Source organism: Pygocentrus nattereri, chromosome 22, assembly GCF_015220715.1.
Source record: "Pygocentrus nattereri isolate fPygNat1 chromosome 22, fPygNat1.pri, whole genome shotgun sequence".
Classification (NCBI taxonomy): domain Eukaryota; kingdom Metazoa; phylum Chordata; class Actinopteri; order Characiformes; family Serrasalmidae; genus Pygocentrus; species Pygocentrus nattereri.
The window spans coordinates 26,439,754-26,456,060 of record NC_051232.1 but is presented as its reverse complement, the minus strand read 5'-3'; the positions used below and the strand labels follow the sequence as shown (position 1 = coordinate 26,456,060).

The 16,307-nt window shown below is 40.0% G+C and overlaps 1 protein-coding gene and 2 long non-coding RNA genes across 3 annotated transcripts; all 3 read right to left on the bottom strand.

Annotated features, from left to right (window-relative positions):
* Window positions 1–2,881: 2,881 nt before the first annotated feature.
* Window positions 2,882–4,082, bottom strand: LOC119262078. The gene is made up of 3 exons (XR_005129404.1): window positions 4,002–4,082; window positions 3,844–3,914; window positions 2,882–3,145 (listed from the first exon to the last, which is right to left on the bottom strand). It is a non-coding gene; the product is annotated as an uncharacterized LOC119262078 (long non-coding RNA).
* Window positions 4,083–9,348: 5,266 nt separating this feature from the next.
* Window positions 9,349–12,150, bottom strand: LOC119262077. Its single transcript, XR_005129403.1, has 2 exons — window positions 11,932–12,150; window positions 9,349–10,863 (listed from the first exon to the last, which is right to left on the bottom strand). It is a non-coding gene; the product is annotated as an uncharacterized LOC119262077 (long non-coding RNA).
* Window positions 12,151–12,462: 312 nt separating this feature from the next.
* Window positions 12,463–15,111, bottom strand: LOC108415698 (CD48 antigen-like). Its single transcript, XM_037532807.1, has 3 exons — window positions 14,952–15,111; window positions 14,369–14,707; window positions 12,463–12,758 (listed from the first exon to the last, which is right to left on the bottom strand). The coding sequence occupies exons 1-3, from the start codon at window positions 14,998–15,000 to the stop codon at window positions 12,463–12,465; spliced, it is 684 nt and encodes a 227-aa protein (XP_037388704.1). The 5' UTR covers window positions 15,001–15,111.
* Window positions 15,112–16,307: the final 1,196 nt, after the last annotated feature.

The following is a 16,307-nucleotide window of genomic DNA, read 5'->3' as shown; positions in this document are numbered from 1 at the left end:
TTTTGTTGATTTTCTAATTGAAAAGAAGTGAACACACCCTCCACAGAAATCACACTTAATTATGAGTTTTTTCTTCAAATCTTCTGCACACTTTTAAGTTAAAAGACTCTTATTAATCCCACAGTGGGGTAATTTTACCTGTACATTTTAACCCAGCCGTGCAGTGAAACGCCACATACACACTAGTGAATGCACACTGGGTCCCATTTTCTCAGCTTGTTTATTTTTTTCTAAACTCCTTTTTTCCCCTCCTTTCTTTTCAGGAGACTGAAATTCAGGGATAGTTTTCCACACCTCCAAAGTTCAGTCTTCAGCTGGCTGCTTCTCTTTTCTGCTCCTCACAATTCAAATAATAAAAACATTCAGTGATCTTGAGGTCTGGACTCTGGGGTGGTCAGTCAATTGTTCTGAGAACACCAGCAGCATTTCTGTGGGATCTGTAAAGTGCCTTTTTTCTAGAGATCTCCTTTTTTCACTTATTTTCCTTTGATGTTTTCCTTCCTCATCCAAGTGGATTATTTTATGTCTAATCTCCTCAGCAACATCTGAAAAATGACTAACTCTTCTTTTTGGCTGGAAATTAAATAAATGTAAGGTGACGTGCCTTTTATTCAAATCAAATTTATTTGTAGCGCTTTTTACCACTGATGTCACAAAACAGCTTCACAGAATTCCAGAAAAGACAAAAGTTTTAACAAGAATGTAAAAAAAACCCAGTTGAGGAAGCCAGGGGCGACTGTGGCAAGGAAAAACTCCCTCCCTGAGGAAGAAACCTTGGGAGGAACCAAGACTCCCAAGGGGGGGGACCCATCCTACTCTGGTTAAACTACTTACAAATGATTATACTACTGAAATTAATAGCAGTAGTATTAGTAGTAGTAATAGCTAGGAGTCTATGAAAACTTCAATATAGTTTTCCAGGCAGCTAGTCCAAGGCAGGTCGCGGTAGCTAGGGCGTGGGCAGCTGGTCTGAAGTATTCAGTACTTACTGTACCTGTACAGAATTTCTGATACGAAATGGCACCATAGAAATTTCAGTTTAATGTTCTTTCTCTGTAAACAATAAGCCTCAAGCTCAGTTGTAGTGGCTAACTCAACACTGCTTTGTTATGAAACAGTGTCCAGGGAGAGATTCTCTTCTGCCCACACTGTGTTTATCCCTCATGATCCACCCTGTTTATTATAGGCCTGGAGGCCTGGCTCCCCCAAGGAGCTGTTCACACGAACATGTACCTTAATAACTATGTGTACGTACACACACACACACACACACACACACACACACACACACACGACTCTTCTACAGCATAATACTGCCTAATGAGAAACAACATGAGTCTTTGAGACCAGTCACACAATAAGCTGGACTATATGACCTCAATAACCAACCAGTAGGTCAATATAAGCGTTAATCATGACATTTTCACTCAATGGAAAGTTTGTCTTCTCTGTTCAAAATTATGTAGTAAATAAAGCTGAAAGAAATCAGTACAAAGCAGTTATATTGAGTACACCACAAAATAAGTTTAATAACACTGTGGATTACAATTTACAACTTACTGGAAATGTTTTCATTATTGTAAAATGTCCATCCGTGTATTCTAAACATTAAAGTGAGCCCTGAATGTCAGCTCTAAAATATCAGCACAAAATGGGAACAGTGCCATCTGCTGACGCACTTTCAGTTACCAGAGAAGTTCAAGTGGGGATACATGTGAGCCTGCTGAACGTTTTGGATCATTTAATAGCTGCATTAAAACCCTACAGTGCACCTGACATACTTTATGTTCTTGTTACTGACTGTTTGGCTCATTCTAGCACTTCTGAAGAAGAAAACTTGCTCCTGGAAAATAAAATAAAAGTCAAATAAACAATGAACATTCCTGCAGCATTTTTATGGACACACTCAAACATTGATATTATATAATGAATATATTAATACAGTACCTTATTTCTGGTGTATTTAGAGTCCTATGATGGGCCACCTTGGCTCTCTAGAAAGATCTGACATACATCTCTTCAGGCCAACAGACCAGTCTATAGGAAAATCCCACTTCTTATTAGTCTGTGGACTATGCAGCACGGCAGGGGTGTCCAGTTTTATTTACAAAGGGCCAGTAGGGCCGCTGGGTTTAAACAAAGCAAGAGCACACAAGAACTTTTTGAAGACTGAGACTAGCTGATTGAACAAGTAGAGTCAGGTGAGCTCCTGCTTGTTTGAGTGAAGACCTGCAGCGTCACTGGCACTTTGCAGAATAGACTGGACACTCCTTCCATTTTGGTTAATAAGTAGAAAATTGGTTAGAAATGTAATATGCATTGTACCCTTATGCAATGTGTGCCTTTTAGTATTTAAGCTATGGATTTAAATACTGAAACAGCTCACTGTAAAACATACTTTAAACAGAAGGGGGCGATGTTGCTGTTGTGCTGACTGGCACATCAGCCAAAACTACAATAATAACAAGCCATGTGCTAAACTAAATGAATGAAATAAACAAAAAAAAGTCTGTTTTGACTAATCTCACCAACAACATCTTCTTTCTCGATTAATATGAGCCACAGAGGGTTTGAGTGGTTCTGAATAGCTCAGTTTTTTTGTTTTTTTAACACTGGTGGTGGAGTTCAAAAGGTTTCAGACAATTAGAGGTAAATAAATCTTTGCCCAAAGGTGAAAGTCACTGTTATAACCAAAATACGAGAGAAGACAAAGCTCCTCACATACCATACATACTTTTTCTTATTTCCTATAGGTAGTACTACTGTTTTACCTCTCGCAATATCTACATCAGTAAAAGCAGGCTGATCAGATCATTAAACAAAGACAGAAAGAGGTCAAATATTTATTATCATTTACATGCTCACAAAAGTCTATGCTGTGTTTATCTTTTCCCACTACAATCAGTAGAAATAAAATGTTTAATAATATTTAAAGCTTAATAGACGTAGCACAAGTACAGAAAATGAGTCAATGTTCAAGCTCTAAACATCAGGCCACTGATACAGGATATGGAATAAAGCGGTCAACAAAAATCATTTCAAAATGTGAAAACAGATAAGCTGATGGTAAAATACAGAGTTACGTCCTTATAGCAGAGTACACCACCGGTGTGCGCTGGTCTTCTGTCACTCCAGCACTGCCTTTCTGTAAAACACAGCAGGATATTTGGGTGAAAACCTCATGGGTTAATACTAATACTACAAATAAACACATAAAATGTGGCTTCTAGGTAAAACTCTTGAGTACTTAAATACTATACCATTATGGAAATGATTGTTATTTCAATACTGCAATAGTCCAACTCAAAACAATGTACTGTAGTAAAGTGTATCTGCGCTCTGTTGTTTAAATGTGGAGAGAAAAGGTCTAAAGTGGTTTGTGTTCCAGTGTCAGTTAAACCACCAGGACTGGTTGCCACATCATGTTTAGCTTGTATGTGAAGCAAACACTGAACCAAACGTGCAGACATATATTACTGTTTAGTCAACAAAAAAATAAATCTCATTATGCATATTCATCCTCAAAGTGCTACAAGACAGTGTAACTAAGGCCCACTTCCACATATGTTATAGTGTAAGTGCATTTTGGTATTGGTGCAACATAATGCAGTGCAGAAAAAACAGGTTCTGGCAGTGATATCAGTCAGAACTGATAAATATGGTGTAATCATTTCAACATGAACAACCTGTTTACAACTTTCATCCCACTCCCAGCTGAAGATACCAATGTTCAGTTTGCAGTTAAAGAGCATGAACATTTCCATTCTCATGAGGTGTGTATAATCACAGCACAGCGACTTCAAAATGGTTTAGCTACTAAATCTGCATCGCATATAAACTTACCTTATGAGCCTCCTCTGAATACTGAGATGTGCTTTTCACTTCAGTATAATTCAGCTTAACATACTGATAAACTAAACACAAAAAGACAGAATTATATCTCAAAATCTCAAATAATAAAAGGCAACTAATGTAGAAAACCTACAAAATATATTTCTTACCTTGTTGCTTGCACGTCTTTGTCCAGTAAAGCAAAAATAATACTGATAGAGCAACAATCAGTCCAGCAGGTATCAGAACAGCAGATTTCCTCAGCTTTCAGATCTGAGACTGTAATTATCAAGTGGATCTGTATCAGTAGAGCATCAGAGGAAGTTTGTGTAAACAGCTCTGACAATAATATTCATCTTGGAAGTAACAATTAATGTACAAAATAGAATCAGTGATGGTGACCTACATGGTTCATAGCAGAGTTCTGTAATGTCGAGCTGGGCTGTCTGAGTGCTGACTGGATTAGCAGCTACACAGGTGTAAGTAAAACAGTCTGGGTTGGTTTTATTTAGAGGAAGATAAAGACGTTCACTGGAATCTGAGCTGCTGATGCTGGAGATTCTCTCTTTCTCTTCATACCAGGACAAACTCACATCCTTCCCATTCTCCACAGAGCACAGAGGGGAACACGACTCTCTGAGACTCACTGAGCACTTGTCAGCTTGATGTCTTATGACTGGCTTTGATACTGGAGCTGTGAAATAAAAAAAAAGAGAGAAAAAAAAAGTCCTTGGGAAAGACTTTGGGTTAGGGAAGGACCTTCAGGGGCAGGGATTAGGGAAGGCCTTCAGGGGCAGGGTTTACGGAAGCTCCTTCAGGGGCAGGGATTAGGGAAGCTCCTTCAGGGGCAGGGATTAGGGAAGATCCTTCAGGGGCAGGGATTAGGGAAGGCCTTCAGGTGCAGGGGTTAGGGAAGCTCCTTCAGGGGCAGAGATTAGGGAAGGCCGTCAGGGGCAGGGGTTAGGGAAAGTCTTCACGGGCAGGGGTTACGGCAGCTCCTTCAGGGGCAGGGATTAGGGAAGCTCCTTCAGGGGCAGGGGTTAGGGAAGATCCTTCAGGGGCAGGGGTTAGGGAAAGTCTTCAGGGGCAGGGGTTACGGAAGCTCCTTCAGGGGCAGGGGTTAGGGAAAGTCTTCAGGGGCAGGGGTTACGGCAGCTCCTTCAGGGGCAGGGATTAGGGAAGATCCTTCAGGGGCAGGGATTAGGGAAGCTCCTTCAGGGGCAGGGATTAGGGAAGCTCCTTCAGGGGCTTGGATTAGGGAAGCTCCTTCAGGGGCAGGGATTAGGAAAGGCCTTCAGGGGCAGGGATTAGGGAAGCTCCTTCAGGGGCAGGGATTAGGGAAGCTCCTTCAGGGGCAGGGGTTAGGGAAGATCCTTCAGGGGCAGGGGTTAGGGAAAGTCTTCAGGGGCAGGGGTTACGGAAGCTCCTTCAGGGGCAGGGATTACGGAAGATCCTTCAGGGGCAGGGATTAGGGAAGCTCCTTCAGGGGCAGGGATTAGGGAAGCTCCTTCAGGGGCAGGGGTTAGGGAAGATCCTTCAGGGGCAGGGGTTAGGGAAAGTCTTCAGGGGCAGGGGTTACGGAAGCTCCTTCAGGGGCAGGGATTACGGAAGATCCTTCAGGGGCAGGGATTAGGGAAGCTCCTTCAGGGGCAGGGATTAGGAAAGGCCTTCAGGGGCAGGGGTTAGGGAAAGCCTTCAGGGGCAGGGGTTAGGGAAAGTCTTCAGGGGCAGGTGTTACGGAAGCTCCTTCAGGGGCAGGGATTAGGGAAGCTCCTTCAGGGGCTGGGATTAGGGAAGCTCCTTCAGGGGTAGGGATTAGGGAAGGCCTTCAGGTGCAGGGGATAGGGAAAGCCTTCAGGGGCAGGGGTTAGGGAAGCTCCTTCAGGGGCAGGGGTTAGGGAAAGCCTTCAGGTGCAGGGGTTAGGGAAAGCCTTCAGGGGCAGGGGTTAGGGAAGCTCCTTCAGGGGCAGGGATTATGGAAGCTCCTTCAGGGGCAGGGATTAGGGAAGCTCCTTCAGGGGCAGGGATTACGGAAGCTCCTTCAGGGGCAGGGATTAGGAAAGGCCTTCAGGGGCAGGGGTTAGGGAAAGCCTTCAGGGGCAGGGGTTAGGGAAGGCCTTCAGGGGCAGGGGTTAGGGAAGGCCTTCAGCTGCAGGGGTTAGGGAATGCCTTCAGGGGCAGGGGTTAGGGAATGCCTTCAGGGGCAGGGGATAGGGAAAGCCTTCAGGGGCAGGGGTTAGGGAAAGCTCCTTCAGGGGCAGGGGTTAGGGAAGCTCCTACAGGGGCAGGGGTTAGGGAAGGCCTTCAGGTGCCGGGGATTAGGGAAGGCCTTCAGGGGCAGGGGATAGGGAAAGCCTTCAGGGGCAGGGGTTAGGGAAAGCCTTCAGGGGCAGGGGTTAGGGAAGCTCCATCAGGGGCAGGGGTTAGGGAAGCTCCTTCAGGGGCAGGGATTAGGGAAGGCCTTCAGGGGCAGGGGTTAGGGAAAGCCTTCAGGGGCAGGGGTTAGGGAAGCTCCTTCAGGGGCAGGGGTTAGGGAAGCTCCTTCAGGGGCAGGGGTTAGGGAAGCTCCTTCAGGGGCAGGAGTTAGGGAAAGCCTTCAGGGGCAGGGGTTAGGGAAGCTCCATCAGGGGCAGGGGTTAGGGAAGCTCCTTCAGGGGCAGGGATTAGGGAAGGCCTTCAGGGGCAGGGGTTAGGGAAAGCCTTCAGGGGCAGGGGTTAGGGAAGCTCCTTCAGGGGCAGGGGTTAGGGAAGCTCCTTCAGGGGCAGGGGTTAGGGAAGCTCCTTCAGGGGCAGGAGTTAGGGAAGGCCTTCAGGGGCAGGGGTTAGGGAAGCTCCTTCAGGGGCAGGAGCTAGGGAAGGCCTTTAGGGGTTATATCTGAACTCTCTGTGGTGGTATAGGACTGGGCAGTCCCAGTACCCTGATGTAGGTAGATAGGCAGATATTTAATTAAGGAAATTAGGTGTATGACAACTGGTTTTTGTGGTTAAAAGCTCTTCTAAAAGTTTTAATTGAATATAAATCCCATAAACACACAATGCATATAATAACCCACAGTGCAACAGCGTCCGTTTATGCACTACAGTTGATCCTGTTTCCACAGTAAAACAGTGGCCCTTCAAATGCAATCCTTCTTTTAATCCACCTACAATGACCTCATGTTCAGTTTTCTGACTTGAGTCAACAGAATAATAAACAAGTAGTTTGACTACAAATGAACTGTTAGTTTGCAAAGCTTGATTTCTGTTTATTTATACATTTAGAAACACCATTTGTTCTAGTTAGTTATTCTGGCTGAACAAGCTGGTCTACTTTAACTAAGTAAGATGACCTGTACGGGCTTGGATAGCATGAATCTATCATACATGATCTCCTGCTGTCATTTAAGTCTTGTAAGTCGCTCTGGATAAGAGCGTCTGCTAAATGCTGTAAATGTAAATGTAAATTTAATAAGCTACTTTTCTTCCAGGCCTGTTACAATCAACATTTTTAGGAAACAACCACTGAACTGCCTGTTGGACGTGTGGCTGAATAACTGCGTTACTCCTGTGCACCCCTCTGCAGTAGCAATCTGTTGTGTTATATTGCCCCCTCCTTGTGGTCAAAGCTGGTACAGCACACTAATTCTTAGACTTTAGGATATAGTTCACTGAAAAGCATCTGTATATATTTTTTTCTACAGCAAATGGGTTTTTGGCATTATATTGATTTGTGCAAATTGTGGTCTCTAAGGCTGTATATCGAGTTTTAGCTGATTGCTTGTTAGCTAGTTCGCTAAATCTTCAGTTCACATGAGGTAAAGCAAAGAGGATCTGCCATAAAGTTCAAGCGTTTGCTGAGAAGCCAACAATTTCAGGAATTTTCAGTAATTTTACATATTTGATTTCATATTACTATGAAATATTTCAAAACAATCCCGCCAGTTTTTAGTATTAGCTGTATATAGTTTTTAATATATAATATGGGTAATTGCTATTGCTAATACTGGTGTAGTGTTGATTGTAACACAGTTTTGTATCCCTGAATTTCTTCTCTGCAGATGGTCATTAAGAGGTGGCAGCTCCACAGAAGGCCAGTCAGGTAAGATTTTTGCCAGTTTAAACCAAAAACATGGACTGACTAATCCTTGACCTTTGTAAATCTGAGCTTAACAATAATGATAACGATATATTTGTAAGGAGAAGGAGAGAAAGAAGTTGAAGCAGCAGGTCTGATAGTGATCATAAAGAAAGAACAACTGTTATTTAAGCTTTCAGGTAAAATTAACACTGATTTTGTAGAATAGTTAGTCCTTTAATATTTCCTCATTTGCAAGGCTAAATAATAAAACTACAAAATAATTGATATGATATTTATGCCGAAAATGTCACGATGACCATGCCACAATCTATGTATTTAAATAACATATTTAGGACTTACAGCTGAGCTAAGAAAGGGTATATTATTGCTTTAGGTCTGTAGGCTGTGTAGGTGGACGGACATTGTATTTAAGCTGTAAAAGATCTGTGCTTAATGCACTATGAAGAAACTTTGAGCCAACATGACCAAATAGCTATTTTTTGGTATATTTTCCACCTATTACAAATCGAAGTTTATGAGGAACAGACATTTTCATAACAACATTTAAATTAATTCAATTATTAAAGTGTTCATTCTTTTAAATAAACGGTTGCAACTGTAACAACTGCAATTTCCCTCTGGGATCAATAAAGTATTTTGATTCTGATTCAGATTTTGGGGCCATTACCATGTCCTCCTGGGGAAGCATGCCCCCTGACCCCCTTAGTCAAAGCTTAGCTGCCTTAACCTTAAATCTCTAGTGTTTCAGTTTGTACAGATGCTGGAAACGCCTGCAGCACTTTCGACTGCGAAAGAGTTGTATAAGTTGTCTGATCTGGAAGTGTTCTGGGTGCACTACATGCTAATTTAGAGTACATTTATTATTTACATACATTTATGGTGCTGTGATCAGTGCCCAGAGTCAGTAAAGCAGCCAGCACCAACGGTGATAACAAGGAAGAGCAGGGTTCTTCTCCTATTGACAGACAATTAGGCATTAAATAGGCAGTCATGTGTTTAAGCTTTAGACTTTTACTGGCGATGCAGAGCACTAAATACTCTGGACACACTTGACTTGAAATTTGAGAAGCTGAGCTGCAGACTGAACCCTGAAGTTGCTCTATTGGTGGTTGTTGATAGCAGGTCTAGTTCCTTGATGACCTCACTCGCTTCTTTTGTTTTTTTCTTTATTTTCCTAGTCAAATGTAACATTGCTTGTCTAATTATTTAAGGGTATGCAGATGCTGGAGTCTACAGAGCTTCCAGTGAAGTAAACTACCCAAAGGCTTAGTCAGTGAGTCATTTACATAGGAAAAGAAAAAAGCCATGAGATTACTAAGTGAAATAAAGACAACATTTGTTTGCTCTTACAGATGCTACCTGTAAGTGGTGTTTCACCTCTTATAATGTGCAGCAGGATAATCTCTTCATCAAATAAACTTAATACAAACACAAGCCTATAAAAACCAAAGATTTATTATCCATTACAGAAAAACAAAACTCATTGGTTGTTTTTTCACTACAGTCAGTTTTGCATATGTATCAATCAATGTTGGGTAACTTTCGCTTGAAACAGCTGCATCAACAGTTCTGTGTGTGATTGATTAAAATACATAAAAAGCAGCTTCAGTTTAAACAGGAATCCTGACTTTACAGCTCCACAAAACCTAACAAATGGAATCACACTTAACTCCTTTTATCATGGCAGTGAAATGTTGTTTTAGACCGTTGGATGAAGATTAATGCTTGTATAATATTTATAATGAACAGCCAATCAGGTGAAACATGTGGAGTCGAGTGGATTACTTCTCAAAGAAGAAAAAAGAAATGGCACTACATAAATATGCAGTATTTCTCTCAGTAAAGTGCAACACTGTTACTGTGTTAGTTATTAGTGGAGCAATGACAGCAATATTCTTCACGTTATTGATGAATAAATGACCTCTGTCAGTCCCTGATTGAACTGAAGTGCATGCTGATTTGTCCAAAAGCTGATCTGAAATCCTGAAACTAGATATGGATTGTGTGACGATGCTTCGCCGAACTCCGTGAGGAGACACGAAGTCACCGGGTAGGTTGTAGCTGAATGGGTTTGAGGAATGGAGATGCATGCTGAAGATGGACTGACTCGGAATGATTCTTTGCAAACACTGGTGTGATTTATTTACAAAAGTGAAAACACAAAAGAAAACTGTACAAACACAAAATAAACGATGGTTAAAATGTTGACCTGACTCAATAGCAGCACATAAGTAGTCTTAAGCCGCAAGGCTATGAGACTAAATTGTCTAGCTTTGCTCTACGCCTCAATCTCCTCACAATCTGAGGTGAGTATCTGAGCTAGCCTCCTCCCAGAACCTTTCCCTCACTTCTTATAGGGTTAGCCCCGCCCCTGCATTACCTGAGCTCTGCCATTCTCCGCAGCAGGGGTGTTGCTGTCCCACAAGAGTGCATTAAAAACAAGGATAAATAAAAGCACAACCGATATTACAAGGTCTCAAGATCCCATTACCGATAAAAGTGTCAAGCTGCAATATACACATTTGCTACGCTGTCTTACTCCACTTTCTGTGACATAGGCTACAGACATCACCCCTCTCATGAGCTAGCCGTGGGTCCTTCGGCACATTCATGAGTGAGCTCTATCTGCTTAGCCTCCCTTTTGCTGCCTCTGCAAGGTAACTGTCAACAGGTGAGTATCACAGGTAGGTGTTCAGGTAAGTATTGCACACACACACAATCTCTGGTGATGGGCAACGCATCTGCCTCATCACAGATTGTATGAAGGCTCACACACAGGTAACACAGTGTTAAACAGCAGGCAGGTTGAATACTGACTAAAGGGAGTAAACGGCAAAGAATGTAAAAACATAATTAACTATAATTTCTGCTGAAATACAGAGTTACGTCCTAATAGCTGAGTACACCACTGATTCAGTCTGGTCTTGAACTTCTGTCACTCCAGCTCCATTTACCTGTAAGCACAGCAGAACATTGCAGTAAAAACACATGGACTACAGGATAAAACTGTTCAGACGTAGAGTGGGGTTCACACATATGACACCACACTGAACATCTGAGAAATAAACAACAGAAAGATTTAGAATTTGAGATATTACAACAAAGAAATGCAAAATGAAGAAAAAAAAATATTTGAAATTCTGCACAATTTCTAATTTAAGAAAAATTAAATATAGTAATATGTTCTGTGAATCCTGAATATGTCTTCTATGGTCTTTGCCATTCTGCTCCTCCTTAAACAGCATTTCACACTATTTAAAATAATAGTTCTAAAATGACTAAAACAGAACATGAGAGGAAATAAGAGTTAAATTACAGTGCATGGACAATCTTTAATAATAATGAAAGTACATGAGAGTGCATAGTCGGGGTGTAATTATGATGAGAAAAGGTCAAATGTTTATTATATTTCATGAGTTGTTACAAGGTCATCATGTCAGTGTGGCCATTTGTTTCACCAAAACAGCATACTTGGCTTAAAGTTGAAATGGCACCCTCCCCTATACGGGCAGACTCCCCTATACGGGCAGACTAAGTACCTAACCAGAAGACGTAAAGAGAATATAAAAGAATATAACGTCTTTATGCTGAACTCAAGTCCTCAGAGTACTTATGTAAAACAACTAAGACAGTACACTTGTTAATTATTACAATGAAGCATGTTTGAAAACTATAATGATTTTATGAGGTTAACGAGTCAGTTCTTTGTGCGCACACATGCTAATTATTGCTGTCCAAAAAAAATCTCCATTTTTGTTGATTTTTATGTTTCAAAATCATTTGAACATCCTGGCTGTCCTTTACATTGCGTGAGAGATTCATCATAAATGGACCCATATAAAAGTGTCTTTTTATTGACTGCAAAGAAAATGTTTGCCGTATTTTGCAAAGTAACTATTTTGGAGAAACACATTTTTCTTTGAACAGCAACAACACAAATGTCCATGCTGTTATAATAAAGTGTGTAATCACAGCACAATAACCTTAAAAATGGTAACTTATTAAATATGTTACAAACTTACTTCATGAGCTTGATTTGAATTGTGAGGTTTAGTTTTCACTTCAGCATAATTCAGCTCAGCATCTTTAGAAACTACAGACATAAAAAGACAGAACAGTATATGGTGCAAGTGTGTCATCTGTAAAAGGTGCATCACACAGAACAAACAAGCAAACAAATGAAAAACAAGTGAATGAAACAAATAATAAAATCTCATTGATGTTGTAAAACCAGCTGTATCTCTTGCCTTGTTGCTTTGTCTTCTTTTTCCAGATCCACACAAATAAAATTAATAGAGCAATCAGACCAACAGGTGTCAGAACAGCAGCCAGTGATTTGGAGAGATCTCTAGGACCTTTCGTACCTGAGACTGTTAAAAAAGCATTTGCTGCAGTAAATTAGTCAAATAAGTAAACAATACATTTACAGAAACTTTACAGAAAAACATCAGAGAAACTAGCGAAGTTTTGCTTTTTGACTAGACTAACTCTGACTAGAATATTCATCTTTGGCTGAGCAACTAACACACAAAATCAAAGTAATAATGATTTTGTCACCTACCTGATTTAATGCAGAGTTCTGTAATGTTGAGCTGGGTTGTCTGATTACTAACTGGATTAGCAGCTACACAGGTGTAAGTAGAACAGTCTGGGTTGGTTTTATTCAGAGGAAGATAAAGACGTTCACTGGAATCTGAGCTGCTGATGCTGGAGATTCTCTCTTTCTCTTCATACCAGGACAAACTCACATCCTTCCCGTTCTCCACAGAGCACAGAGGAGAACACGACTCTCTGAGACTCACTGAGCGCTTTTCTGTCTGATTTCTTATGACTGGCTTTGATACTGGAGCTATAAAATACAAAATAAAACAATAAAACAGATAAGAGACATTGAAAAAGTTACATACAGCACTTGAACCACCTACAACAATACAACTATGCAAAAATACTATTAATTATAGTTCATACGTCAAATCACTGACATTTGTTTGGCCTGTTTGGCTGCTAGAGAAGGTTCCATGTCTGATTTTATGCTGTGATTCTGTTTGCCAAACTCAGGCAGGTTTCAGCGCGTCTGATATCTGCTGTGGCTCATAAACAGCACATTTGGGCTGTGTGTTAAATCTCTAGTCATTATACACGGACTTATAACTGCCTCTGATCAACTTCTGCTGTTTATGTACGAGATCTCATCTTTCAGCTTTCAGCATAACATACTGTGTATTGTATTAGGTGATGTATAAATAACAGGTATATAGTTTTGGTAGATCTTGCATATTATTTTATAGTATTTGGAAACTATAAATAATCTATAAACCATATATAAACGTTTTCTTTTTTGTTTGAATTTTTACATTTGGTCTATATGTTCTCTGAATTTGCCAGTAAAAATCTTCCTCAGTCATGTTTACGTCTGGTCTTTTGGTCACATAGCATGACTGACAAAAAATAGAAACATGTAGATCTGACTGTGAATAAAAGTGGAGCTAATTAACAAAAAAACAACTGGTAACACTTTATTTTGCATTCACCGTAGATGCTCACTTGGTCTTCAAGGTTTAGGAAACCTTACATGTTAAGAATGGTAAATCTCAATATGATGCACATATTAAATACTGCTAAAATACGTTCTATAAACCAAGCAAAACACTTTATTCATAATAACAATAAAATAAATAATTAATATGGCCTATTAAATGCAACTGTAAATGTAACAGAATCAAGTAAATCAAACCCTAAAACTAAATCTAATCCTAACCTGAACTTTAATACCAAGCCTAAACCTAATATTAACCCTGACACTGCTGATAATCAATTCATTTTAACCACACAGTTTGCAAACAATTTGAGCGTCTACACATGATATAGAGGGGAAAATCAAAATAAAGTATAGGAGGTAAATATTAAAACACACAGGACAACCAGAATAAAAATTATTCAAATCTGTATCATTAGATGTTCATCCAAGATTTAACTCTGAACAAAATCTCATCACCCTAGACCCCATGTGTCAAACACAAGGTCCACGGTCAACACGGCCCGCCACACAATCCTATCCGGCCCGCAAAATAATTTTCTATTAATATTAGTCCGTTTCACAATGTGCTGCATTACAGTCCCCAGCATGCAATGTGGTGTCCTCCAACTCTCCTACCCCAACAACAGTCTATGGGACAACAGCTACACCTCAATTCTACACACTTCTGTGCAGCTCCACACCAGCCATATCACCCAAATGCATTTCAGCTGCAGTTCCACCACCAGAAACTGAGTCCAAGACTTAATGAACTTGCAGCAAAGAACAGATGCAAGGTCTCTAGTTCAAGTTGCCAGAAGTGAACTGGTTTATGACTGATGTAGTTCACGCTGTTGGTCTTCAGGCTGAGCCCAGTTCTGCTTATTCATGTTCTGCTTGTTTCTACAGCAACTATAAAAATGGTAAATGTAATATTTACTCACCATAGACATCAATACTGAAACTCCAGCCTGAGATACTTCCAGTAATGATGTGTAGTTTATAAAGTCCAGAATCTTCTCTGCTGATGTTCCTGATGGTTAAAGATCCACTGGTTCTGTTCAGCTGCAGTCTGTCTCTGAATCTCTCACTGGGATAGTCTGTATTAGTCTCCCCTTTAAACACCAGACTGTTCACTATCTTTATATCTGCGTTCTCAGGTCCATAAAACCACAGTATGTGAGCATCACTCTGAGCTTCAGTTAATCCAGTATGGATGGTCACAGTGTTTCCCTCCAGCTCCTGAAGTCTGACAACCTCTTCTCCAGCTGAGCACAGCAGACCTGAAACAGTGTAAGTAGATAATATTAGTCTAAAGACTCACATACAGAAGATATTTACTATCAGTTCATTTCTGAAGCCACTACCTCAGAAAAAGTGATACCTTTTAACCAGATACACCAACTTTCAGCTCAGCTCTACTGTATAAACACATCAACACTCACATTACACTGTTTTCTATTAAACCCAGAGCAGTAACTGTAAAGACTATCTCTGTCAGTGATCGATTGAGGAAAACAGACTTACAGTAAAGCAGGTGAAGCAGAGCTGGATGAATCCTGTATTCTGAGAACATCTTAACCAGCCATTCTAATCAACCAGCTTCATCTACTAACTCTTCAACTCCATCGTCAGTTTCTTCTCAGATTCATAGAAAACAAAAGAAACACGGAGCTGATGTGATAGAGGCTGGGCTAGGCTGGGCTAGGCTGGGCATGCCCATCATGCATTGCGGGAAAAGCTGCCGTATTAAAATGGGTTGGCATTAAAATCATTTTAGTTTAGATTACTATTTTAACTGATAATAAATGGCTTTTATTAAACATAGACTCACTTTCAGCTGCCTTTTTTTACACTGAAAACACTGACAGCTAGATTACAGTTACAAGTACAAGATACAAGTTTTGAATGATCTCATGTAATTTATTCTCATAAGTTTCTATATTTATGTTTATGATAAGACAACAAATGTACTGTACACTTTATGAGCACTCTCTGAATGCACTGCTTGTATTTATATTGTGTAACGTTCTTCACAACTTTATCTTGGCAGTATGTTGTGTTTTACCAGTAAAAACCAGTAAAATGTTAAAATAAATACTAATAAAGTTTAAAAATACAGACATAGAGCGCTGCTGGTAAGAAAATAAATAATACTGTTAAGGTGTTCCAAGAGTTCGCATAATGCATATGTAAACGTATAATGATGGATTTTGAACTCAATGAAGAGTGCTATGTTTTTCATTTTTCTCTTATGTTATTAATAGATTTATTAAATTACATTTAGAATAGCACAGGCTTAGTTGCTGACTTCTCACTAAACTCTAGTCATTATACAGATTTGTTTAATCCCATCATTATCACCTGATTTGTAATGAAAGATTGATTAGCTGAAGCAGGTTTTGGATGGTAACTAAATACTGGACTTCCTTCAGGAGAGATTTAGACTTAGTTAAACTTGCACATTGTGATAACTTTGATCACTTGTTCATTTTGTGTTTGTTATAATACTAGTGTATTTTTGGACACCTAAATGTTTGCTCTTAAGACAAATGGCTATATTTATGTATTTATATTTTCTGTGTATTTTCTGTTGTGTTTACCTCTTTGCTTTTTGTTTACATGTGCTGGTGTCATGTCCAGTCATATTCAATGCCATGTAGACCCAAAGATTCACCATCAGTGAATTATAGGGCAATGCAAGTAATAAAATAGCACACAAATAAAAACAGTAGGAGCAAAACAGTAAAATAAATCTCTGTACATATAAAAAAACAAATGCAAGTAATAAAGTACAAGCAAGTGCAAAATATACATAAAATGTTAAAAAATTAAGTGAATGTTTAAAATGTTTCAGCATAAGACGCATGAATGTACATTGTT